Here is a 27,271-nt window from a genome sequence, read left to right as displayed (position 1 = left end):
AATTAACCCCTTACTTCAGTAGCCTTTCATGCCCATCTCAAATGTGATGCTCAAACGTAGTTAAAGATGGTCTCTCAAATGTAGCATAGACATCCATTTGAACCTGGAGAAAAGTCGAGCTCCTCCTGGCCTAATTTGCTGGTATATAACACAGAAAGCACAGCCATGTTTTCAATGAAAAGGCCAACACAAGACTGAATGGTGTCATGTGTTAAATACACGACACCGGGCCGAGATGCGTAAATGACTCAGAATGAGAGTGCGCTTCTTAGAGCGCGATTGAACGAGACACGACACGAAGAGAGGTCATGTGCCTGTGTTCGCGCGTGCGTTTTCATACGTTGGCACTCTGTAGGTGGCAAGTTGCAGGCCCACACTAAGCTCGGTAAATAAACCCCGTATGTTGATCTCCGTTCTTGAGGGTGGGAACTGCCCAGGATCTTTGTGTAAGACGCTGAAATGGACGCAGTGTGTGTTGTGCGTCAAGGCTGTATGCTCGCACGTCAGCCTTTTAGCGGAGTGTAGGGAAACGTTTGTCGCCTAGGTAGTCATCCTCATGTGCCCGAGCGCTACGAGAAACTCCCCGTGTCTTTTGCATAAAGCATTTATTAAATAAGACTTACTGAGTCTGCTCTTAAATTTTTTTTGGCCTGCCTTTTTCAGTAGTTTGTAGAGATTTTGAAAATCTAAGATAGCCAGGAATGAAAGAGGAGACGTAGATTTTCCCCATCCCTTTTTGGTAGGGGAGGGAAATTAAAAATAAGTCTCTTTCCTTCATATTGGCCCATCGATGTGTGTGTGGAAGAGTTAGGGGTTACAAGAGAATATTGTCCGTTGGCGGAGGGTATCGATTCGTAGAATCTTTGGGTAATTCACCCAGAACCTAGGGTATCTTCTTTCTCCATTTCCCTGTAACTCTCCCATGATCAAGGAGAGCCCGCGTATTCCAGTACGAGGTACCACCTTTACTGACACTTGAAACGGGAAATGAATGATGAGCTTTGCCGGCAGACCTTGTCACAGATGCGCCTATTCTGGCAAGTGGTCTAATGCTTTCAATCCGACACATCCACTTGGACAGGCATCCGAGATGAGCCTTTTATTAAGTACCGCCTTAGAGTAAATGGCCTTTTTTTAACCGGTCATATTTTAGATCGGGCCATTATCTCACATAAACCTGAGAATGAAGAGAAAATGAAATGCTCTGGGGCCGGTACTTTCCACTTCAAATAACTCGCTTCGTCACCATGGGATCTGACAAGTTTGTTTTATCTTTCCGATACTGCCTTCCAACATACTGCAGCACAAATTGGGATTGAGGGATCAAAAAGATGTGGACAGGAATCCCATTGGTTAAATAGCACTGAGGAATGTAGGTCTAAAAGGAAGTTTCTTTAGTTCATTTCACATGGCTATGGAAGTCAGCACATGCAGCCTCCGAATCACAGTTAGCTTAGAAGGTACACACGAGTTCTCAGTAACAGAGCACCAAGAGCTAGAAAGTTGAAAATAGATGTCATATGATACCAATTATAACTCAGTGTAATTTTGCAGCACCAAGAACCTGTAGAGAGTGCAAGCCAAAATGGAAGATGGTCCTGTTTCCTATGGCTTTAAAAACATTTTTGTTACAATGTTTGCTACTTTTTTTTTCTTCAAACTTTTAATCAAAGTGTTTTTGGCTCTCCTAACTCATTTCTATATCGTCAAAGGCAATCGAAAAGAAGCGGCTAGGATAGCAGAAGAGATCTATGGTGGAATTTCAGGTAAAATCACACGCGTGTGTTCTCAACACTTAAAAAAAAAAAAAACCCTCCTAGATGGTTCGTACGAATGATATTTCTGGAGGGTGGATGTTATTTGTGGTTTGGCTTTGTGTGGGTACTTTTAGAAACTACAGCACCGGTTTGTGAAGGAGTTTCAGCTTGATTTTTGCAAGTTCGTAGTACTATTATTAGTGGTTATTATTTAAGAAGGAACTAGGGTAGTGGCTTTTTAAGAGTATTTGGAGAAATCTCGTTTCCACTAACCTGAAAAATTACTGATAGGGGATTTTCTTTAATATTTTTCAACAAAGTTTAACAATGCATTCTAACAAGACCGGGTCCCCTCCGGAAATAGAATGACCAATATATCTGATTTCAAGCAGCAGCTGTGGCATGCTATATATATTTTTGTGTTGTCGTTTGCAGTGCGAATCGATTAGCCACTTGTCACTGGCAGGAAAAATCCTTCACGACGCGGCTTTTACTCGTGTGAAATGCCAACATTTGGGTGAAACGTTTTAAACTGTCCTGCTTTGTAGGATTTCATCTCCGTTTCTCTCCAGAAATGATTCACCTTAATTGTCGTGAGATGCCACAAAAGTAAATGAATCAGATACACTTGTTGCTGCTGGGCTTGTCACTTGAGAGAGGAGAATTTATTCGTAAACAGAGTTCAGATTTTCCCTCTGTTATTTTTAGCGTTCATAGGGGTTTCCAGGATGACATCATTCTTTATCTAGCGTCCATTTCAATTTGCACCCAGGATTCTCTTTCAAAATAGACTTAGGCTGTGTGATTCCAATATGCCAGACAACTTTGAAGACGCTAGATAACAGCAGTATCCAAAGAAATAAGACCTCCAAAGATAAAGCATCAGAATGCTTCAATTAACTGGGGGAAATGAGGAGAGTCGTGAAGTTTCAGGAAGTGTCAGAAGGCCCGGAATGTGGAAAGAGGTTTCTTTTGGGGATTACATTTGTCACACATTTCAGGGAGGTACGTTGCTTAGACTGGTTAAAAAAAAAAAAAAAAAAAAAAAAAAAAAAAAAAAAAGCTTCTCTTTGGTTTCAAGTTAAGTGTGATCTGAAAATCGTATTTTCTAATTTGATATGTAAATATGAACAGGGCTTTGTGAGAGTTTCAGTAACACAATTTTGGTATTCTCAGAGATACATCATCCTCATGGTTTAAATGAGGTCAAATCCAACAAAGTCGTTATTGCAAGAGCGTGTTGAGAATGTTTTCTCCTGTTGCTCACGTGCATTGTTTCTGTCTTTGTCGTCCTTAATTCAGTACGCTCTTAAAAAGGTTTTATAATAGTCAAAACCCATGTAAGCATGGTTTGGATTTGGGTCTGGAACTGTAATACAAATCTCTTAAATAGAGCTCACTCATTCCTTAGCTCAAATGCCTTTATTTGTTCAAGCTCGTAGGATAATACTCATTTAATTTGCAACTAATGTCATGTTATAAAGTCAAAAACGTATCTTTTGAATATCATTAATAAGGCAGGGACTGGGAGAGAATAGTACATGTTAATTTTTCAGTTTAATTTCCTTCCTATGTATACATATCTACGTGTGTGGATGGCTGTGTGTGTATACAAATACACATTCCCCCCCCCCATACGTGTGTATGCTAGGATATCCAGATGTGGTAAATAAGGCTTTCTATGATAATGCAGGCCGTAACATGCCAGAAACTGTTTTTTTTTTCTTTTGACACTGTTAGCAGTCAGATGCTATATTCTTCAAGCTAGATGTATTAAAAAGAAAGAACAAAATCTTGTGCAACCAGAAATTATCTTTGCTGCTCACTGGTCAGACAGATGTCTGTTGGGAAAATATGTGACATTTAATCAGTAAGTTAGCTAATTGACTTAGAAAAGTCTCAGCCCAAGGTTAAATTTCTTGAACAGAGCTGTCAGAAACAAGGGGAGAGCGGTAAAAAAAACTCACCCAGGGCAGGGTTTATTTAGCCTGTCATAGGTCCTGGCACGCTTTCTTTTGGAAGCTAAACCTAGCATCATATCCCTCATTAAATATCATTTTGGGGGCTATAAAATCTTCTGGATTTTTTTTTTCTGGATTTCACATTCTGGAATACATTGGTCAATATGTCTTTGTGGCTTAAACTATTACATTTGTAGATAACTTACCAGACCTGAGTTAAACCAGGTTGGCTGTTTTATTTTTCAGGCTTCTTTGTGTGATTTGTCAATAATGTGTGTGTGTGTGTATATATATATGTGTGTGTGTATGTATATATACATACACATATACACGTGTGTGTATATATGTGTATACATATATATATACCTACATACACACACACACACACACTCGTATTTAAGTTGAAAACATTGTCATTAGCCCTTGGCACGACGTCTAGAGCACCGGATGGATCACTGGAGCCCACCTTCAGCCCTCAGATCTCTCTGCAGGTACTTATTCCTGACAGATGCGGTATATGATTTTTCTGCCTTTGCCAATCTGGCCAGAATTGAAGCTGTATTTAGTACAGAGCTTGGTCATCAAACTTGATAAAAATAGAGTATAGATACAGGTTGATAATCTGTTTTCACAACCCTCGGGCCAGACGTGGTTCAGGATTCAGGAGTTTGGGGGCTACTAGGAAGATTACACAGTGTTTATAGTGTATATTACACGGCACTCCCAGCCGGGCCTCGAGCCGCCTCCCCAAATCAAACATCTTGACATTTCTATTTCTGTATTATATTGGATATTTTGAAATACAAATTAAAAAGAAAAAAATCTCTTAACCTGAGTCCTTACCATGCTTCGCTGCCAAAGGAGTTTGCATCAAACTTGGGAAAAAGCTTGGTTTTCAAAATTTGGGTGATTTTACATTTGCAGATACGCGATTGTGGAACTGTTGTACTTTTTTTTTTTTTTTTTTTTTAATGTTTATGTTAAGCCAAATCTAGAAGATCCGTGTCGGTCTAAATGTTAAGGCTTAAAATGAGTTGTCCTTGTTCTAAATTCAGAAGCCTCACTTTGATTTGATGGCCCCGCCTCTGTCTGACTCATCCCCCTGACTCCTTTTTCCTACCCTTCCCCTACCAGCAGGTTTTTCCTGCTTTTGGTCCCTTCTTGCCAAACCGTCTACCTAGCCTTCTACTCTTGTTCGGTCTTGCTGGTTGTCCTCTCAAGCCTTGGCCCAGCCGTCTTCTTCATGGCGACACATCACAGGTGCCGGCCGGCTTTCCCAAATTTGGACAACCAGCCCTCGGCAGGGGGTGTGCCCACACCAACTGTTACCTTTAGCTCAGCTCTCCTGCTCCTGATGGGCTCAGAGGAACCTTCTAACACCCTGCAAATAGGTGTTCGTTGACCATGGTGCATCTCCTGACTGGAATCGAGTGTTCTAGAAAGTGTGCACTTTAACTCAATCGTATTCTAATATTTTAGGTATCTCAGGAAATTTATTATAATGTGACTTTTTCCAATTACCTTTGTTTTACTTAAATCATTAATTCTGCTAGGCTCCTGTGTATATTTTGGTTCAAAATTGAGGTTCCTCTTGAATGTGTTTTCTCTGATAAGTGCTACAGGAGAAGATATTGCTTCGTATGATTTTGGAACTTGAATAAAGAGACTAAAGATTGTTCCACGTGCACTAGAGATTATAACTGGTTAGGGGGTTCTTTAAAAGTAATAAACCAGTAAGCTCAAATACTTGTCACAATCATGAAGGGGGAAATTGCAAAAAAAAATTTAATAATAATAATAGTAATAATACAGGTTTTTATCTTGAATACTTGGCAGTCAGACAACTGTATCCCCTCAGAACCGATTTTGTTACTGAAATGTGTGGTTTTAGGAGCTGTCATATTCTGAGAAAAAGTCCACCGGGGGGGGGGGGGGGGATGAAAACGCACTTGAACATTTTCCATACACTTCATCAGGAACAAGTAAACATATTTGTCCAGTAAACTATCTTCCTAATGTGCTTGCAGCCCCGTGACACAGGCAGTCTGCCCAAGAACTAAAAATAGACTGCCTTAGGAGAGAAGGGTTGAGTCCTACTTAGGCGCTCACTTATTTGGAGAGCTTAGTTGATATTTCCTGAAAGGAATGGAAAAACTCCCTAGCTGCCAAGTAACTTCAATCCTTAATTTCTCACAATTAGCTCCAATTTGCGAAACAAGAACGGCAAGAGCGAGACACTGCGTGTTGGGAATAAGAGGAAAGCAGGAGAACCCACCATGGCTGAGTTGCTGGAAAGGGTTTTGTGTGAAAACTCTAGGCCCTTTGACGCAAGTGCTGGAAAACAATGGGACCGGGAAGGTGGCTTCCTGGAGAGTGGGTTTGTTTCCAGTGGGGAAACAAAGAGGATTTCTACATCGAGGGGGATACGAATGGATTCATTTCGTGCTATGTATGGAGAGATGGCGGATAGAGCGAAGGATCCCCGGCCAAGAAACCTACCCTGAGGTTAGGTGGGATCTCAACACCAGAGCAGGGTGCGTTCTGGGTCACAAAACCTTGGAATTCGGTACTATTTCTGTCAATACTGGAAGTGAGGTCTCGTTACGTGGGGCAAATGGGTTGCCGTGCGTTTTGGGGTGTTCCGGTTCACGACGCGAGGCTCTTCCCTTCCCTCCTCTCTCGAAGGCCAAGGGCAGGGGCTCCAGGAGAAATACGAGTTTAGATAAGGGGCCTCTGAAAGCAGGGGAGCTTGGTACCTCCCTGTCAAGTTGGAGGTCAGCCGGGGCAACTTCCGGACCTGTCCGCTGGGCCTGTCCAGCGGGAAGAGGGCAGTGGCGTGGTGAGAAGGAAGCCCGGCCCTGCCCTCTTCCTGCTTTCTGGGTGGACAAGAATATGGCCCCGTAGGCTTGCCGTGACATGGGGTGGGAGCTCGGGGTGTCCGAGGGCGCTGCGTTGACAGGGGACAGGAGGAGAGGGGGCCGGATGCCAATGAACAGGAAGGGGGCCTGGAAGTGAGCCCCGGTAGGAAGGGCAAGCCCGCAGACCAGGAGTGACACCTGCAGTTGAGGCAGCAAGCGAGCCAGACCGGCCTCGTCTTCCACTTCCCTGGGGAGACGTCCTCCCTCTCTCTTCTCCCCACCCCCAAACCACAAGGGGAGCTGGCACCCAGAAGAAGGAGGTGGGAACACCTACGGGGACACGCTGCTCTTCTGTCCGCAGCTGCTGGCGTGGCAGAGAGGGCCATCCCCTGCCCCCGGAGGAGGTAGAGGAGAGGAGATTATCTTTCCAAAGTGGACTGACCAGTACACTGGTCGTTTTCAAATCTCTCGATTGACGAACTTTGTAAATACAGACAAGGGCACAAATTCTAAGCGAACATCTGGATGAATTTTCACAAAGTGAGCACGATCAGGTACCAGCTCCCCGGAGCAAGACACTGCATATTATCAGCATGGCCCCCACTGGTTCCTCTTCCCGTCAGCCCCCACCCCTCCTTGGGGTCCTTTTGACTCCAGGTGAGTTTGGCCCCCTTTTGTATGTTACGGAAAGGGATCACACAGCACGTGCCCTCCTGTGTCTGGCTCCCTTCACTCGACATTAGGTTTCGAGGTCTATCCAGGTTGTATGTGCGGAGTGGGTCTTATGGGACTGGTGAGGAACAGAAATTACTAGAAAGAGGACGAAGATGGAGTTAGGGTTCCTGCTTCTCAGAAGGAAAGGGGACCCCCACAGCCCACTCGGAAGTAAGTTTTAAAAATAATAAAGCCACTTTGTGTTAGTATTCTAATTTCACGATAGCTAGTTACTGTAAATCTTGTTCTGATTTTTGAATCAAATACTTACTGTACTTTCGGGTGACTTCGGTTCACTGGCTGTTGTTGGAACAAGGGCATAACAGAGCCACGGCTGTAGGTTTGCTCCTTACATGGGTCAAGGTTCTAGTGACGTCCGTGGATGAAGACTGACCTCCTAACCCCAGAGCCCAGGTCCACTTCCAAGAGCGGTTAGGCAAGACTGTAGCATGTCTGATACACCGTTAATATTGAATGAGGTGAAGATGTATTAGAAGAAAACCAAGGCTGACTAATCGAGGATTATATGCATTCATTATGTCATGATTCCCAGCTTATGCAAATTATAAAAGTCCAAAGAGATTTTCAAATTCATCAGCTTTTAACTGACTCAGGAACAAGTGGAGACACAAATGGTATTTTTTCATGTTAAAATTTGTATCCATTTTTCTTATCAAAGCATTGCACATTCATATCAGGAGTACAAAAACACCAGTGATTATGTGTATGTGTGTGCGTATACTTAATTATATATAAATTAGTTCCAACTTACATATGTGTGTGTATACACACACACACACACACACACACACACACACTTTTAAATCTTGGAACTCACTTTGAAGTGACAGAAAAGGCCCAAGAGTGGTACCAAGAATTCCCACTTCTCTTTGCCCAGAGACCCCATTCATGTTTACCCAACTTTCCTAATAACGTCCTTGAGAGCAAAAGGATGGATATTGCCTTTAGACGTTGTGTCTCATCAGCCTTCTTCACTGTGGAACGGTTCCTCTGTCCCTCCTCGAACAAGTTACAGGCCAGTTATTTTAGAGAACGGCCCCCAGTTTGAGTTGGCTCACAGTGTCCTCAAGATTAGATTTGGGTTATGCATCTTGAGCAGGAAGATCACAGATGCTACGGTGTATTTCTCCCATCGCATTCCTTCCGATAGTACATGATGTCACCCGTTGCGTTCCATGGCATGGCACAGCGGGCCGATTTGTTCCGTCACTTCCGACGTTAACTGTGATCCGCTGGGTAAGGTGGTGTCTACAGTTTGGTGCTACTGCAAAATCGCCTGTATTTCTTTTATAACTAGTAGTTATTTTGTGAGGAGATCCCTGGAGCCGGATTCTACCATTTCTTCCACATTTCCAAGTTGGTGTCGTACTATGAGGACGAGCTTCCTCCTTGCTATTTGTATATTAATTTCTATCAGCCAGTACTTATAGATTCCTATTTTCTTTGCTAGGGTATAACCTCCTACCATCACTTTGTATTTGGATGCTGAAGGCATCCCATATTTGACCATTGGAAGCCCCTTCGAGCCAGCTCCTGCGTCTTTTTGACATGTCCCATCATTCACTGTCTTTCTGGCACAAGGTGTTCGAGGCCACCTTTATCTTATGTTTTTCCCGGCCCAGCCCTGGAATCAGCCATTTCTCCAAGACCTTGTTACAATGGTGCAAATATAAATGCACACGTTGAAAATCACATTTTCATACCAACTGCTCCAACTTCAGTCCAACCCCGTAGAGGCCATTCTAGGCTTCCCCCTTTTCATAACGCAGAGGTGACGAGACGGTAAGAAGTGAGTTTCAGCCTAAGAAGAGGGCCTACTGAAATGTCGATAGCCCTGGTTCCCATCTGCTGGAAAAGTCACTCCGTCCTTGCGGCCTCGAGCTATTTTGCATTCACGTAGTCCTAGCGTTGATGGGGTTGTTTCCACCCGGGTTGCAGGAAGAGGAACCCCTGGACTCTTGGCACCATCAGGATCACCTAGAACAGGTTGATGAGATGGGCCTTTTGTGTGAAATCCGAACTGTACGACATGCTTCTCAGTGTATGAAGAGCACGATCGTATTTGAAATTTTACAAACTGGGACAGGCCTTCCGAAACAAGTGATTGCTCTTTGGCGTGTTTTAAGAGGGTTACTTCGCAAATGCCCACTGAAGCTGGTCAGTCTTGTTTACCGACCAGCAATGACAGGAAAAGAAATATTTGTGAGGCTGTTCTGAAGCTGCCCCTTAGGGCACTGCCCCAGCGTGTACTTTTTACTCACAGATTGCTTGAGTACCTGACATTATGGATGTGCTTTACTGGCCTACTTAGAGACCTAAGCCCTTGCTAAGTACTAAATTACTGTGCTCCCATTCCACAGATCACGAAATTGACGTTGACATAATTTTAGGAACTTGCCCTTCTTGGTGGAACGTGGTCGAGGTGGGACTTGAACCCAGGCCCCGTGGCCCCGCTGGCTCTGGGCTTAGCCATCACGCTTAACTGCCCACCGAAAAGTTTGGAAGATTGTGTCATCTGAAAAGCCATATTCTGCGTCATGGGAATAGATATGCCTCATCACCTAAATGAAAGAGAGACGATTAATTACCTAGGGAATTGAGAGCAAACCCATGTCCCCTGATTCTCAGGCCTCCTTCGTGGGGTACAAGCTGTTGCGTTTTCAGGGTAGAGGTGAGGGTAAGAGGCAGGGTAAAGAGGAAAGCAGAGAGGCCTGTCCACCAGCTTTGCCCCTCACTTTGCCTTGTCTGGAGCTATCAGACTCAAGCTCTGAGAATATGTGTTCAAACTCAGCCTATTGCTTATTAAAACCGCCCCCCCCCCCGAAAGAGTGAGAGAGATGTTACGTGCTCCCTCTCCACGCACACCACTAAATGGATGGACCATACACTCAGTGGCTTGTCACCCTGAAAGTGGCTGCTGAAAGAGCCTGGTGCGTGCTCCAAGCTTCCCTCCTCTTCCCCAAACCTCCTCTCACGGTGGGTGGGCAGCACGACTGAGCTGCCCGGAAGAAGACTCCAGACCTTGACTCTGAGCTTGATTTGTGTTGCAGATTGCTGGGCTGATCGATCCCCACTTCATGAAGCTGCGGCCCAGGGGCGCTTACTGGCCCTTAAAACTTTAATTGCACAAGTAAGTGAACCAGAGACTTGAACCTTTGTGCCTGTGCGATCATCAGCGTCATGCTTTACGAGCTTTGACTGAAGCGGAGTCTTGCTTGCCCCATCTGGCTCCCCGCACAGCCAGGCTCGGTGTATGTATTCTCTGCAGCTCAACCGTTTGTTCCTCCTGCCTCTCCTTTCTTGGGAATCTGGCTCATCTCTTCCGCCCAGCGCCCTCCTTCCCCCTCCGGGCCTGCCTTTACCCCATAGGCAGTTTCCCTGTGAGGGTGACGGTACATGCCTTCAAATCTTTGTTGCACTAACTCACCCTGTGCTCTCCCAGTGTTCCTTGGTAACAACGGCCCCCCGAAGTTGCATTAGTCAGCTATTACCGCATAACAAATGACCTCAAAACACAGTGGCTGAAAACAACGAGTGCGGATTGTCACGGTTTCTATGGGCCGAGGGGCAGCCTGGCCGGCGGTTCTGGCTCTGAGTCTCTTGCAGGCAGCGGAGTATCAGCTGGGGTCGCGGTCACCTCACAGCTCGAGCGGGGAGGATCCGCTTCCAAGCTCACGCATCCGCTTGTTGGCCAGCTTCAACCCCTTGTCACAAAGGCCTCTCCACAGGGCCGAGTCACGAAATGGCAGCTGGCCTCCCCCGGAGAGAGCGGGAGACAGTGCCTTAGAAGCAAGTCTTAGTATAACCTAATCTCCAAAATGGCATCCCATCACTTCTGCCATATTCTATTCATTAGATGTGAGTCGATAGATCCAGCCCACACGCCAGGGGAGGGGATTACAGAGGGAGCCAGTACAAGGAATCGGGGATCGCTGGGGGCCACCTTAGAGTCCGCCTCCCCTGATACAGTATTTCAAGAGCAAATTTACAATGGGTTGACGTGGGTAGATGTTACTCTTTGGGAAGATTTATTAAAGTCTTACTTATTCAGACTATTTTATTTATGACTGTACCCCTGGCACCTTGAACGATGAGTAACGGCTTAGTAAATATTTGTAAAATGAATGAACAAAAGTGTACATGCTCCATTGACATTATTTTAGAATCTGCGTGTGTATAGAGGAGGTGATTTACTGTATCTTTTTTCTACATCCTAGCTACCACCGAACCTGGCTCCCTTACCATTTTCACATGCACGCACACGTGCACACGGGTGTGCTTTTTTTTTTTTTTTTTTGCTTTCTTTTTTATGAGTTGTGTTACTTCTTGAGGAAGTAGAGGCAAAAGGAAAACCGTACTGCCAGTAGTAATCAAATGGCTTTTGTGCTTGATTTTTATCACTTGCTTATTTATTTCTAAGCACTTTAAAATTTGATTGTTTTTTACATGTAATATATTCACATCGTTCAAAGATTAAAGTGATACTAAAAGGTACACAGTGAAAAGTCTGGCATCCACCTCCTCCCTCTTAGTCTCCCACTTCAACACTTTTAGTGGTATTTTTTAATAAACGTTTAATTTTGGAATAATTTTAAAGAAGAGTCGTGGGGTGCCCAGTGGCTCAGTCGGTTAAGCTTCCGACTTCGGCCCAGGTCATGATCTCACGGCTCGTGGGTTCGAGCCCCGCGTCGGGCTCTGTGCTGCCAGCTCGGAGCCTGGAGCCTGCTTCGGATTCTGTCTCTCCCGCTCTCTCTCTGCCCCATCCCCTGCTTGTGCTCTCTCTCAAAAATAAATAAACATTTTTTTAAAAAATAAAGAAGAGTTGCAAAGAGAGTACACACAGCTCCCAGATGCCTATACTCCTCCCAGCTTCCCCTAGTGCTAATATTACATAACCATGGTACTTTAGTAAAACATAAGAAAGTAACATTGTTAATACCATTAACTAAACTGCAGATTATTGAGATCACACCAGTTTTCCCACAGAGTCCTTTTTCTCTTCCAGGCCCCAATCCAGGATCCCACATTGTATTTAGTACTTATTATTTTTTTATGTTTGTTTATTTTTGAGAGAGAGAGAGAGAGAGAGAGAGACAGAGAGAGAGAGAATGCAAGCGGTGCAGGGACAGAGAGAGGAGAGAATCCCAAGCATGCTCTGTGCCGTCAGCGCAGAGCCCGAAGCAGGGCTCAAACTCACAAACTGTGAGATCCTGACCTGGGCTGAAGTCAAGAGTTGGCCGCTCAACCGACTGAGCCACCCAGGTGTCCCCCACCCCCGACTTTATTTTTAAGTATACTTCATAAGCATGTTGATTTCTGTAAACCAGTGTGCTTAAATGTGTCAGGAGTGCTCTTCAGAGAGCAGTTGAGCTTTTTCTCAGTGCATGCACACTTCTTTACCCTTACACACTAGTAAAAAAATGTATTATTTTATTTTATTTTTTACTTTATTTCACATACAGTGTGGTGGAGTAGAGCAGGAAACCAGGGATGAGAAGCTCCTATCGTGCTGGCTGTCCTCGACGGCTGGGGGAGCCTTAAGTCTTAGTAATAGTTTGAACTTTCTGCCTCTCCGTTTTCTCGTGCACAATGAAGGTGATTCACTCTAGACGGTCTTTCAGGCCCGTCCAACATCACATGGGTGCGAATCCAGGAATTGACTTTGCACCAGATGGAAGGTTTGTTTTTTGTTTTTCCTAGTACACTGCTGCCACCTTGTGGGCTAGCCTGTTTTTCTTTTCTTAAAGGGAAATAATACACAGGGAAATTTTCCTAATTGTATTAAATACCCAAATTGAAATATACAGCACAGCTCTAGAGTAATGACATCATATTCAGGGCATGAGAATGGATGGGACCAACGAGGTACAGAGAGGCCCTAAGAGGAAGGGACAGGGCAATAGTGGCAAGTCCCAGCTGCTGGCCACAGCAGGGATGCCGCCAGCCCCAGGGACGTGGGGCGGGAGGCCGTGGGAACTTGGGTTGGCGTTTGGGGTTCAGGGTCATGCACTAGGTTTTGGAAGTTTTCAGTGGGTCGGTTAGGAGGCAGGAAATCAGAAGCAGAACTCAGTTCAGAAAAGCTGAGAGGGACCTCCTGCTTTCACAGAAAGTGGTAATCATGGGTAGGGGGGATGGTCAGGGCCAAGTTGTGAAAATCAGGGCACGAAGTCAGAGTCGGCCAGCAGCAGGGCTGGCTGATCATGCCCATCTGTCACATAGACTCCAAGACAAGGCATAAGAGGAGGGGCGTGCTGGGACTGGGTAAGGAGAAGCCGCTGGCCCCGGACCCTGGTACTGCAGAGGCCTCTCCATGCCCTGGAGTTGCGGTCAAGAGCAGTGCTGGGACTACGGCATACGAATGCCGGAGCGCTGTCTGCTGGACTCCGGCCTCTGAAGTCCGGGAGTCGCCGGCATTGCTAATGCAGCCTCGACCCCTTCTCTCCAAATTCTAGGGTGTCAACGTGAACCTCGTGACAATTAACCGGGTCTCTTCGCTCCACGAGGCGTGCCTCGGAGGTCACGTGGCCTGCGCTAAAGCCTTACTGGAAAAGGGCGCCCACGTGAGTACCGCCCCTCCCCCCGCCTCCCCCTCCCGCAGCCCTGTCTGCCCAGGTGCACCTGCTAGGGTCTAAACAGACGCTACCCTCCAGACTGTGCACCCACTGGCGGTGTAGACAGGTCTGGCCCTGTCCGCATGCACATTCCTGAGACACGGTTGGTCACTCCCCTCTTCAGCCTCTGTGCCCGTGGGCGAGCATTCTAATGAGGTAATTCACAGGAATCCTTGAAAATTGCCCTGCTGAGTTTCAAAAGATCAACTCAAACTAGAGTTCTCTGAAACCGATCTCGGGAAATGGACTGTGAAACATGAGAAAGAGTACAATTTAAAAGAGCGACAACAAAAACGCTCTTAATTCAACACCGTAAACCAACGACTATTTTTATTGAGCAAAATCATCAAATTAAATAAGCTTTTAATAAGTAATACATTGAAAAAACCCGACAGAATTAACTTTATCTTATTTTAAAATTCTATCCTTCTGTATCTTTTTCTCTTTTTATGTTTATTTTAGTTTTAAATTATCGTTTTTAACTCTGGTATAGTTAACATACAGTGTTTTATTAGTTTCAGGTGTACAATATAGTGACTCAACAATGCCATACACCCCCCAGTATCCTTATTTCAAGCATGAGTGGCTGAGGTGCTGTGTGTCATAGATATCACAACAGAACTGTGAAATTACAACTTTTGAAAATCTCGGTGACATTCATTTAGTTGCCAGATACCATTTTGTTGCTAATTTCCACTTTTTAACTCAGTCCTCGTGTTGTTTCACGAGGTGCAATGTTTTTAGGTGCTTAACTGAAGCTGTTCTTTGCATTTTATGTGGAAGTTGGGTCTCTCTATGTCGAACTGAATATAAAAGGCTTTCTTGGGCAAAGTGATTTTCCCGATGCCACAGTGGTCGTGTGCTTTTATGCGGTGGTGCTTCCTGAAGTTACTGGGTAGTCAACTCACATGTAGTGACGGGGTGAGGCTGGGTGAGGGCCGTTTCCTTCCGTTGGCGGGAGATAGCAAACCACATCAGGTTGTGGAGGAGTGTGTGCTGGTACAACTCTGGGAGTTTTTGTGGGAGACAAAAAAAAAAAAAAAAAGAGACGCAGTCCCTTGTGTTTGGCCATCTTTTGAGGAAACAGTCGATGAAGACTGTGTTTTTTAACATTTAAATCAGAAGGAGACAAGGAATAAAAGAGAGTTGGTCAATCAGTAGGAAATTCCTCAAACTTGGCAGGCCCGTGGGTGCCTCAAACTCCGTGCATCTGAAACTTGTGCTTCTGATGTCCTTCCCCGGGGGACCGGCTCCCCTTGCAGCCCGGTCTCAGAGGCCAGGTGAAACACATTCCTGCGTTCCCCCGTTCCAGACCTGGGATCATCCTACTTCTCCCATCTCCCTGACTAATTAATCACCACATCCTGCTAATTTTGCTTCCTCAGTATTTCTCAAGTCTGTACTCTCTTTTGTCTTGCTCCTGTGGTGCTCGAAAGCATTTATTATTTTTTAAAACATTTTTAATGTTTATTTGAGAGAGAGACAGAGGGAACAAGAGGGGCAGGGGCAGAGAGAGGGAAACACAGAATCCGAAGCAGGCTCCAGGCTCTGAGCTGTCAGCACAGAGCCCGGTGCGGGGCTCGAACTCCCAGATGGAGAGATCTTGACCTGGGCTGAAGTCAGACGCTTAACTGACTGAGCCACCCAGGCGCCCCCAGCATTTATTATTGTATCAAAATGATCTCTGTCTGTGTTTGTCTTCCCTGATAGAATTCACCCTGTTCAGGAGACGCAAGTTGCCTTACTCGCCTTTGTTTCTGAAACACTGGCACCTAATAGGTGCTCAATAAATGTTTGCTGCCCTGACCCGAGAAACCGAGGAAATCAAATTAGAAGACTTCGGGACTGAGGATGAGGATGATTCTCAGTAACAACAAATCAAACCAGTTCCACCAAATATTTTTTCAGTACAAATGTAAATAGGTTAGAAAATCCCTAGGCTGTATGAATTTGCACACTACCTCCCCTGTCCTTGTCTGTCGCCGCCACCTTAGCCTCTCCTCCTTCACTTTCCAATATAATGGGGGCTACCCTGGGACTGTGGAGAGGGAGCTTTTTCGTTTGTTTCTGAGACCAGAAAATTTGGGATCCTGATTCTCACACACCCGCGTCCTCAGTTGCTGAGGCAAGAGCCTCGCCACCGGAAGGCCTTGGTCCCCTGATGTCCTGGCCAATCTATTGCTAATACCCAAAGATGCCCTCCAGCTGTGTTGCTTCTCAGGTGCCTCCCACATCCCTAGAAGGCACCCAGGGTGGTTGGAGACCCCATGTTGATGGCTCTTTTCTTTGTGCCTTTGGCTTGATCGTGATCTCTTTAGGAGTCACTGCTGGCACACGCAATCGGTACGGACTAGAGCAGACCAGTAAGAGAACTTGTGGCAAGACGGACAGAACTGCGGGGAAATTGCTGAGGAGATTTTTTGCAAGCGCAGATTTGGGGACCTGGCTTCTCCAGTACTTTCGGGGCCCGCCACATTGGTTCGTGATTGGGATGGGGAGTCAGCTCCGTAGGAACGGCCAATGAAAATAACTGTCGTTGCAAATGTTTACTAAATGCTCACCGGGCACCAGGCAGTGTTCTTAGTGTTTAACATGTGGTGACTCACTTGATGCACCCAATAACTTCATGAGGCAGAGTCTTTAATGATCCTCATTTTACAGGTAAGGAAACTGAGGCACAGAAAGTTAACAACCCGACCGGGGCTTCTGAACAAATAGAAGAGAGAACGCTGGGATTTGAACCCAAGCTAATGGTACCAGCGGCCATGCTCCTAACCACCAAACGGGCCCCCCCTCCTCCATGGTTAGGAGGCTCGTAAGAAGCTCTGGAATACCCATGCATACATTTGAAAAGCTCTGTCCCATTTTGTCCCACTTGGGATATTATTTGTAGGTGAGAGTCGACAGATTGCTGGCATCTAAAAAACATGGTACCGTAGTGATGTAGAGTTCCCTCGCTCATCCACCAGCATGGGAAATTTCTCCAGGCAGATGCATAGGAATAAACACTTGGCAACGGTGAGAGAAAAATCGCAAATCCTCTGGGCCTCTTCGCTCATCGTTAGGTCAACGGAGTGACGGTCCACGGAGCCACGCCCCTCTTCAACGCGTGCCGGAGCGGCAGTGCTGCGTGCGTCCACGTGCTGCTGGAGTTTGGAGCCAAGGCCCAGCTGGAGGCGCACTTGGCTTCACCCATCCACGAGGCAGTGAAGAGAGGTGAGTCGGCCGTCGCAATGCACACCAACTGGTGGGCTCGCTCGGATCTGCGCGAATCAGTGGTATAGTGTTCGCCACGCCCTTTCGGTCTGCGATGTCGCATTTCCAACGTTTATTTATTTTTGGGACAGAGAGAGACAGATCATGAACGGGGGAGGGGCAGAGAGAGAGGGAGCCACAGAATCGGAAACAGGCTCCAGGCTCCGAGCCATCAGCCCAGAGCCTGACGCAGGGCTCAATGAGACTCACGGAGCGCGAGATCGTGACCTGGCTGAAGTCGGACGCTTAACCGACTGCGCCACCCAGGCGCCCCACGATGTCGCATTTCCTAGGGAGTCGGTCTCTCGGCAGGCCTCTCTGGAAACTCTTTGCTGGTGTTTTGGTGGCTCCAACTGCAGGGGTGACTTCCATGAGTCGTACGTTGCGTATGTCTTGTCTTTACTAGGAAAGAGCGGCTCATTTCCCAAAGCCCATAAAACATCAGGCACTGAAATAAATTATGAAAGTGTCTGAAAGCCAAGGCTGATGGTATCCCTAATGGACGATTCAACATAACTGCCCACAACCAGCAGTATACTCTAGACGAGCTGCTGACTTCAAGGTCATTAGGTATTGAAAAAAGGTTGCAACTTTAAAAAGCATCGCATTAGAAACCTTCAGGTTGATTCTAGCTTCCCTTGTTCTCAGTTACTTTTGAAATGAGGGAAAAGAGTAAAATCGAGATCTTTAAAAACTTGATGCATTGGCTAGACAGAACAAGAAGATACCTTTGAAAGGTCAAGGCCATTTGTCAAAGGTCACACTGACAGAGCAGCATTTCTGTCACCCACTGGTGGAGTTATTCTCTTATATTGAGATCAGAAATACAGTGGGGAAGTTAGAATGCTGTAGAACAGTGATCTTTGCGGGTCTAATTCGGGATGAAAGTCTTCATTTCAAACGGCAATAGTGAAAGATTTGGCCCAGGTTATTAAATATGTCACTTGGTAATTTTTTTTTTTTTTTTTTGCAGCGGACTACTTTTTTTCTCTGCTTTTATTTTTGTTCCATTTCTTTAACAATTGAAGTCTAATTAGCGTACAATGTTATATTAGTTTCAGGCGTACAATATAAGGAGTTAACAATTCTGTGCATTACTCAGTGTTACTCCTGATTGCCTTCACCTCTTTCACCCCCTCCCCCCCCCCCGTAATCATCAGTGTGTTCTCTGTATTTGAGTCTGGTTTTCTTTTTGTCTTTTTGCCCCCTTTGTTTATGGATTACTTGAAATGCAACAAAAGACCTAAATCTCAATGTATCCATGGTTTTGATGTCTTATACATATTTAATAAACATCTATTGACTAATAACCGAGGTTGGTCGTTTCCCAAACTTCAAGTAGATCCTTTAAGTTGAAGGAAAATGGTCTCCTTTGGAAATGATTGATCTAAAAGTTTAAAAAATTGTCTTACTATTGATTTGAAGTGAAAATTAATCTGATATTTGCATTTCCATCCAAACATTTAAAAATGGATACATATTGGGAATGGTTTGAATTATTTAATTCGTGGATGGTTTTATGTTGGGGTATTTGGTATCTATGGACCTACAGAATACATACGTACTTATAAATACATGAATTCATGTGTCTCTACGTATTTTTTTTTCTGTATCTAAAAGCATGTTAGGAACCAACATCCACAGAATGGAAGAGAAAATAGCAAATTCATTATTTTAGATACTGTTATATTAGTGTCCATCATGTATATATTAATTTTTTGAAACTTCTGTGAGTACTTAAATTTAACTCAGACCAGACTCAGTTTCTTCCGCAAAGAAAAAGAAAAACAAAAGTAAAAGGACAGGAATTATTTTTTATTTTAAGTTTATTTATTTTGAGAGAGCAAGTGAGTGGGGGAGGGGCAGAGAGAGAGAGAGGGAGTGAGAGAAAATCCCAGGCAGGCTTCACGCTGTCAGCATGGAGCCCGATGTGGGGTTTGAACCCATGAACTGTGAGATCATTACCTGAGCTGAAACCAAGGCGCCCTTGGACAGGAATTATTTTAAAATGTTTATTAGAGAATTTTTACGTCCATATTCATCAGGGATATTGGCCTGTAGTTCTCTTTTTTTGCTGGGTCTCTGTCTGGTTTAGGAATCAGAGTAATGCTGGCTTCATAGAATGAGTCTGGAAGTTTTCCTTCTCTTTCTATTTTTTGGAACAGCTTGAGAAGGATAGGTATTATCTCTGCTTTAAACGTCTGGTAGAACTCCCCTGGGAAGCCATCTGGTCCTGGACTCTTATTTGTTGGGAGATTTTTGATAACTGATTCAGTTTCTTCGCTGGTTATGGGTCTGTTCAAGCTTTCTATTTCTTCCTGTTTGAGTTTTGGAAGTGTGTGGGTGTTTAGGAATTTGTCCATTTCTTCTAGGTTGTCCAGCTTGTTGGCATATAATTTTTCATAATATTCCCCAATAATTGCTTGTATTTCTGAGGGATTGATTGTAATAATTCCATTTCATTCATGATTTTATCTATTTGGGTCATCTCCCTTTTCTTTTTAAGGAGCCTGGCTAGAGATTTATCAATTTTGTTTATTTTTTCAAAAAACCAACTCTTGGTTTCGTTGATCTGCTCTACAGTTTTTTAGATTCTATATTGTTTATTTCTGCTCTAATCTTTATTATTTCTCTTCTGCTGGGTTTGGCGTGTCTTTGCTGTTCTGCTTCTCTTTCCTTTAGGTGTGCTGTTAGGTTTTGTATTTGGGATTTTTCTTGTTTCTTGAGATAGGCCTGGATTGCAATGTATTTTCCTCTCAGGACTGCCTTCGCTGCATCCCAAAGCGTTTGGATTGTTGTATTTCCATTTTCATTTGTTTCCATATATTTTTAAATTTCTTCTCTACTTGCCTGGTTTGACCCATTCATTCTTCAGTAGGGTGTTCTTTAACCTCCACGCTTTTGGAGGTTTGCAGACTTTTTCCTGTGGTTGATTTCAGGTTTCATAACGCTGTGGTCGGAAAGCGTGCATGGTATGATCTCAATTCTTGTATACTTATGAAGGGCTGTTTTGTGACCCAGTAGGTGATCTCTCTTGGAGAATCTTCCATGTGCACTCGAGAAGAAAGTATATTCTGTTGCTTTGGGATGCAGAGTTCTAAATATATCTGTCAAGTCCATCTGGTCCGCTCGAGTCTATTCGTCGGGCAGCCTCTCCGAGGAGAATGCTTGTTTATGTAGTTGTTGTTAAGCCCTGAATTTGAAAGTGCAGTTACACGTATCTTCTATAGTTGGGGCTTTACATGTTCTCATGGGTGTCTTTCAGGTTAACCAGAATAAGGAGGTGCAGCCGTACACGGCCTTGGATTTGAGCACTGGCTTTTGTGGGCCGTTTACCCCTGTGCGTCTCGCAGCCTCTGTTTGTAAACTGGTGGCTTCACCGTGAAGAATGATTCCAGCTGTGCTCCTTGGAGCCCGTAGTTTATTTTTTTTTTTAATTTATTTTTTTTTTCAACGTTTATTTATTTTTGGGACAGAGAGAGACAGAGCATGAACGGGGGAGGGGCAGAGAGAGAGGGAGACACAGAATCGGAAACAGGCTCCAGGCTCCGAGCCATCAGCCCAGAGCCCGACGCGGGGCTCGAACTCACGGACCGCGAGATCGTGACCTGTGGAGCCCGTAGTTTAGACGGAGGCACTGTAAGGGCTGCAAAGAGGAGTTGAACTGGGGACGTATGGGCATTCTTTTCTCTTTAATGGTCTTTATTTTGGACTTTTCTAAGATTTCCAAAAAGATATTTTTTTTCTGCCTAAAAAAAAATATCTAGTTTCTTTCGGTTTTCTTTTTACACTTATTTATTTTTGAGAGAGAGAGGGAGCACCAGGGAGGGGCAGAGAGAGAGAGGGAGTGAGAGAGAGGATGTCAAATAGACTCTGAGCTGACAGCGCAGAGCCCGATGTGGGGCTCAATCTCACGAATCGTGAGATCATGACCTGAGCTGAAATCAAGAGACGCTTAACCCACTGAGCCACCCAGGTACCCACCCAGCTAGGTTCATTCATTCTTTTTCCTTCTTTCGTTCTTTCTTTCTTTCTTTCTTTCTTTCTTTCTTTCTTTCTTTCCTTCTTTCTTTTTTAATGTTTATTTATTTTTGAGAGAGAGAGCGAGCGAGCGCGTGCAAGTAGGGGAGGGGCAGAGAGAGGAGACACAGAATCCAAAGAAAGCTCCAGGTTCTGAGCTGTCAGCCCGACGCGGGGCTCGAACCCACAAACCGTGAGGTCATGACCTGAGCCGAAGTCGGACGCTCAACGGACTGAGCCACCTAGGCACCCCCGGGCTAGGTTTTTTCTAAAGCCCATTCCAGGTAAGCACTTCTGTAGTTCTGTAAATAGTCAATATTTCCCTTACTTGAGTAAGGTTGTCTTTTGTGCCACCAGGTCATAGAGAGTGCATGGAGATTCTTCTGGCAAATAACGTTAACATTGACCAAGAAGTGCCCCAGCTTGGAACTCCCCTGTATGTGGCCTGCGCCTACCAGAGGGTAGACTGTGTGAAGAAACTTCTCGAATTAGGTAACTTCCAGAAATCTTTTTATGAGAAGAACCTGTTAACCTTGTTGGTTTTCCATGGCTTTAAAGACTAAGTTCTTGTCAGGCTGGACAAAATTCTGACAGTATTTGCTGTTTGAATGTTTAAAACAGAACTTTTCCAGAGAAATGAGTGTCCACTTCCTTTGGTATTGGCTCCATTTACCTGGTATGGTTCTCTTTGGCGGTTTCAAGAGAGAGCAAGAGTCTCTTTCCCATGAGTCCTAGTGGGAAAAAAAGAATTTTATTGCGTTGGCTCTTTTTGAGTCACCTGCCCATCTCTGAACCAATCATGGTGGCCAAAGGAAATACAGTACGCTGACTGGCTTAGATTTCAGTCTACCTTGTAGTTGTCGGGCTTCCCTGGAAACACGTGAGCCGGGAATCCCAGGGGTTGGTTCCTCAGAGGGAGACCCAGGTGTGGTTACCAGGAGGATGCCGGAAAGCAAAAATAACAGACATTTGCCATAGACTCCCTTAGATCCATCCTGCTAAGGTACTTAGTAACTTCCTTCATTCTAAAAGGTAGATACAGACACTGGGAGTCTGGGGGGGAAAGTAAAATGTCTTGAAACTATTACTTGATTAAAGATTCCCCAGACTTCACCGCTGACATTAGAGGCTGTACTAAGAACTTTTAAATGAGAATTTTTATCTCCAAGATTTTTTTTTTTTTTTTTTTTTTTTTTTTGTCTTTTTCATCCCCTATCATTTACTACTCCCTGTCGTAGTTCAGAAATCTTTTTCTTGGAGCCCGGAATAACGTAAGTACCAAATAATCTTAACTTTATCCTTTGCCAAAAAACAAAATAATTCTGCGTAAAAGGCGCTGCAGGTATTTCATTTTGTCCGTCGCACGGTTCGTATGGAAAAGCAAGGAACGTATTTTAAGTGCCTAAAAATGTCTCTCTTCACTCTTCTCACCCAGATCCTTTGAAGCAGTTTCAGTAGCCACTGCTGAGGCTCTAGGCTTGGGTCAGACATTTTCGAAGATTGGCCCAGCATGTCATGACATTCAAGATGCTTTCCTCCACAGCTGCTGTGTTTTAGGCCCGTCGTATTCCCACGTCAACGTTCAGCGTTGACTCGTGTCGTTTGCTTTCTCAAGGAGCCAGCGTGGACCGCGGCCAGAGTCTGGACACCCCGCTGCACGCCGCTGCGAGGCAGTCCAGCGTGGAAGTCGTCCACCTGCTAGCGGACTATGGGGCTCCCCTGAGGTGCAGAAATGCCGAGGGGAAAAGTGCGTTGGATCTGGCGGCTCCAAAAAGCGGTGTGGAGCAGGCCCTCCTGCTCCGGGAAGGTAACGAAGGGCTGGGTGTCCAGTTCTCTCCCGGAAGCGCATCCGCTGTCTCCCCTCCCTGTCTTATCTCCGGACTTCCTTACCTCCTTTCTCTTTTTCCTTGGGAGTGGCATGTGGGAGGCAGCAGGCGTCGCTGGCGTCACCGAGATGGGATTCGATAGGCGTATGTGTCCACTTGTAACGGAAGGGCATTTATGCAACCGGGAGGTTGCTGTGTATTTTCCGTGATGAGAAAATACTCTGAGAACTCTTTTCACCACGAAAAGGTGAACTGCCACATCTGGCTTGGAATAAGTGCCCAGCGGAGTGGACCAAGACCCTGCTTTGTCGTATTTGGAGAAATATTTGTCAGCGGAAGCTAGCAATACTTGAGTTAGAGGCTGTAGGCTGGATACGGAGTGTGTATTTCAGACACTGGACTAGGTGGCCGAGTCGATTGCCTGCCCTCGCGATCAGGGAGCAGGCGGGTCTGTGCCCCCCATTGCCTCACTCCCCTTTCCACCGTGGGCCAGTGGAGCTACAGATGCCCGAGGAGACCAGGCGGGTCTCTAAGAGGCTCTGCATTCCAAATTCAGAAGTCAGTCATGCTAAGTCTCTACAGAAAGAGAACATTATCCAAGCCCGTACTGATCAGTTGTATGCTTGGGAGACTATTAAAGGTAATGGTAATAAGGGGCACCTGGGTGGCTCGGTCAGTTAAGCATCTGACTGTTGGTTCTGGCTCAGGTCACGATCTCACGGTTTGTGGGATCGAGCCCCGCGTCGGGCTCTATGCTGACAGTGCAGAGCCTGCTTGGGATTCTCTCTTTCCCTCCCTCTCTGCCCCTCCCCTGCTCGTTCTCTCTCTCTGTCTCTCACTCTCTCTCAGAATAAAGAAACTTAAAAACAGTGAGAGTCATTCTTCAGTTTTACACGTGTTAGGCGCTGAGCTAAAGAATTTGAAACCTGGATTAATCTCCCTGAATTCTGAAAACTTCAAAGCCGCGAGCACTTTGCAGTAGCCGGTGCTGTCCCGGCTGAAGATAGGACAAGAGAGCATAAAGATACTGGCTTGCAGAGGGTCATATGACTGCTAAGGAGAAGTAGGACCCCAGCCAAGCAGTCTGACTCCAGAACATGCGCTCAGTGTTAAGATGGCCCCGCGCTGAACCTTCTGAAACACTTTCTGGTCGAGAAGGGTTTTATTGTACTCAGCAGTTCCACTTCATGAAACCACTCTCGTGTCTTCTATACCTTCCAAGTAGAATGCTCGGTTCAGTCATTTCAGGAATGCTTTCTAGGTCAGTGCTTCTTTTTTAAAAAATTTTTTAAATGTTTCCTTTTGAGAGAGAGACAGAGCGAGAGCACAAGCAGGGGGAGGGGCAGAGAGAGAGGGAGACACAGAATCCAAAGCAGGCTCCAGGCTCCGAGCCATCAGCACAGAGCCCAATGCGGGGCTCGAACCCACGGACTGCATGACCATGACCTGAGCCAAAGTCGGACGCTTAACCGACTGAGCCACCCAGACGTCCCTCGGTCAGTGCTTCTTAAGTTCTACCATGAGTACGAATCACCTGGTGATCTAATTAGAATGCAGATTCGGGTTCAGGAGGTCTGGGATCGGGCCTAGACTCTGTACACCCACTGGGTTCCCAGGTAGTGCTGCTGAACTGAGGCCACACTTTGAGTACCACTGGTCTAGATTATTCCCAATAGTCGATGTCATTAATGGTCGCTCTTTTATTTGAATCTCCACTTGAAGAACTCTGATCTTCCTTACCGGCTCCCAGTTTGGAAATGCCAGGTCCTTTCCAACTGTTAGCCGAGAATATGGTTTATGGCCATTGCCACATTTCCTCTTTTCTTCCGTCAAAGATGTTTCCAGGTCCAGGATTTAGATTCGTTCTAAGCAGGTGCTTCTGTCTTCTGTCGTCACAAGTACAGCTGCTTGGTCTGGAAGGATGGACACCAGCTGTGTCAAGTTCACTCTGGTATCTGACCTTCTCTAGGCACGCTGGACGATTTGTCTGCGTCACTGTTTTCCAGAGGAGCTTCGGTTGGGTGACAGGTGGAGACGCTTTCCACTCGCGCTTCCCAAGATTTTAACGAAGGGCACTTATGTGCTCTGTCACATAGATCCTCCTTAGAAACCTCGATTCGGGTGTTATCTGGCTATTTGCATATGCAGTGCCCCATTTCTCACGGGTGGCAAGATCCTGTTACAGTAGGATTGTCTTGAGAAGGACAACTTTATGCAGTCCGGTAATCATACAGGTCTACTTGAAGGGATCTTTCCTGATACAGTGAGGCTAGGGAGCACTGAGACATTACAAATGCCTCTGTATAACTAGCGTTCCAGCCAAAGCCTCATTCGTCCTATTCAGCCATATCTGGGGCTCTCGTTACTTTCCTTCAGCCACGCAAAGCCGTGGGCGTGATGACTCCGTGAGCCCCTTTGAGACTGAGGTTTGGGATATAATGGGGGTTAAGTGAGTTGGGTCCTTTCTCTAGATGCTTCATGGAGCTGGGAGCCTTGTGTGAATGGAGGGCCCTTCCGAAAATGACTTGGGACCCAGCCAGCACCGCCTCACGGGCAGCCAGAGCCAGGAGGTCCGGGAGGCCTCTGTGACCTCACAGGCCTTTATGCCCTCCTGGCAGCTGTCCCTCGCTTGGTTCTCCTTGGCCAGTATTATCCTGTTTGTTGGCGCGTGCGATACGTGAATGAGGCGCGTTCCCTTGAGGCCTCACGCTTCATTCCTGACTTGCCTCTGCTCAGCCTCATTCCCCACTATCGCTAACACGCTCACCTTTAGAGGGCTCACCCAAACATGTCGCCGCCCAGAGGGCCACCCTGGGGTCCCTGTGTGTATTTAGCGTCTGCTACATCGCTCTACGATCCGTGCACGGAGCCAGCTTGTGGAGCATTTCGGCCTCTTCCGGTCCTCTGGTCTCCCCTTCTCCCCCAGCCCCACCACCATGAACTTCACACATTGTAACTTCTTCCCCAGGCCCGCCTGCTCTCTCCCAGCTCTGTCGCCTGTGTGTCCGGAAGTGCTTGGGCCGAGCGTGTCGTCAAACCATCCGTGAGCTGCATCTGCCGGAGCTGCTGGAAAGATTCCTGCTATACCGGTAGTCCCAGCTGGCCTTGGGAAGGTACTTGGAAATGAGCAGGCTACTGCCTGCTGTACCCAGGGTACTTAGTGTAGACACCCAGTGGCTAGGCTCTGAGTACCTTCCAATGAGCAGAGTCAGCTAGTGTTGGTCCCCGAAGAACCAGGATACCCGAGGAGTAGAAACTCCTGGTTAATGCTCTCGTTCCCCAAGGGGCAACCCGAAGCCTTTTGGTTTTTAGCTTTTGTTGTTAAGACACTTTAGAAACCTGTGCAGCGGAGTGAAAATAATCTGTGTTTGAAGATTCGTGGTCTTTAATTATCTAAGGGTCAATATTCTGCATATCTTGCAGACACATGTGAATCTTGGGTGAATAAGAGTCTGACGAGTGTATCTCTTGATGTGTTCCTGATGCAGTCCCTCCCTCCTTTGCCCTTCCTTTCTCTGCTTCCATGAATAAACTTCTGCTGTAATTTTGATTTCCTTGCCATTTATATATATACACGCGCGCGCGTGTGTGTGCGCGCTGAACGCATTCGAAACATCAAAGTTAACAGAGACTTGCAGTTACTGAGGTCTTGGTTGATAAGAGAAATGTTGCTCGTCACTTCTGACCTTAAAGGCTGTTCGTCGAAGCACACGGTTCTAGAACAGGGCAACGCTGGCTGCTCCCCTATTACCTGAACCCGCAGGCACTGTTTGATGCATGTTGCAACCCAAGCATCCATCAGCTTATTTTCAAAGTCAAGAGCCTCAGGGTTGTTTGAAATAATTACATGTTAATGCCAGTCGCCAAGACACGCTCCGTGCCGGGTCACTATTATTTCTGTGAGCCTGGGTCCCAAGTGAGCACGTCATTTTTAATAGGAGCAACAGCCTTCTCCTCCCCCTCCCTTTTCTTCTTTTCCACTCCCCCCTTTCTGCTCTTCCCACTTCTCACCTTTCTTTTCCTCCTCCCCCTCCCTTTTGTGAATTTAGAACTTCGGTAAGTTCTGACGTGGAAAAACTTTTAATTGTTGTAAGTACTACTGTCATGGTTCACTGACTATAGTAAAATTAGCTTCTAAGAAGAAAATTTTCTCTCAGCTGATCCTAAGGTTGGTTCCAAACGTGTATTTTTTTTTTTCTCCGGGTCTTCTAGCCCTTTGATTCTCCACTGGGGATAATTTTGCCCTTA

At 45.8% G+C, this 27,271-nt stretch overlaps 1 protein-coding gene across 4 annotated transcripts; it reads left to right on the top strand.

Annotated features, from left to right (window-relative positions):
- Window positions 1–1,418: 1,418 nt before the first annotated feature.
- ASB11 (ankyrin repeat and SOCS box containing 11) lies at window positions 1,419–26,573 on the top strand. Of its 4 annotated transcripts, XM_045471482.1 has the most exons (8): window positions 1,419–1,766; window positions 10,362–10,441; window positions 13,764–13,871; window positions 16,988–17,138; window positions 21,555–21,689; window positions 22,813–23,004; window positions 25,992–26,136; window positions 26,447–26,573. In XM_045471482.1, the coding sequence occupies exons 1-7, from the start codon at window positions 1,586–1,588 to the stop codon at window positions 26,114–26,116; spliced, it is 972 nt and encodes a 323-aa protein (XP_045327438.1). In that variant the 5' UTR covers window positions 1,419–1,585; the 3' UTR covers window positions 26,117–26,136; window positions 26,447–26,573. The 4 variants fall into 4 exon arrangements, with proteins under 4 accessions (XP_045327438.1, XP_045327437.1, XP_045327439.1 ...); XM_045471481.1 differs by having other exon boundaries at window positions 1,420–1,766; window positions 25,992–26,573; XM_045471483.1 differs by lacking the exon at window positions 1,419–1,766 and adding an exon at window positions 2,536–2,762 and having other exon boundaries at window positions 25,992–26,573.
- Window positions 26,574–27,271: the final 698 nt, after the last annotated feature.

Source organism: Leopardus geoffroyi, chromosome X (genome assembly GCF_018350155.1).
Source record: "Leopardus geoffroyi isolate Oge1 chromosome X, O.geoffroyi_Oge1_pat1.0, whole genome shotgun sequence".
Lineage (NCBI taxonomy): Eukaryota > Metazoa > Chordata > Mammalia > Carnivora > Felidae > Leopardus > Leopardus geoffroyi.
The sequence above is the reverse complement of the archived record's forward strand: the minus strand, read 5'-3'. Positions and strand labels throughout refer to the sequence as shown.

Bases quoted from the DNA above. Each gene is read 5' to 3' on its own strand.
- ASB11 (XM_045471482.1), top strand. From the start codon at position 1,586: ATGGAAGATGGTCCTGTTTCCTATGGCTTTAAAAACATTTTTGTTACA. The intron at 10,442-13,763 runs GTAAGTGAACCA...TCCAAATTCTAG, and splicing joins TTAAAACTTTAATTGCACAA to GGTGTCAACGTGAACCTCGT. The intron at 23,005-25,991 runs GTAACGAAGGGC...CTTCTTCCCCAG, and splicing joins GGCCCTCCTGCTCCGGGAAG to GCCCGCCTGCTCTCTCCCAG.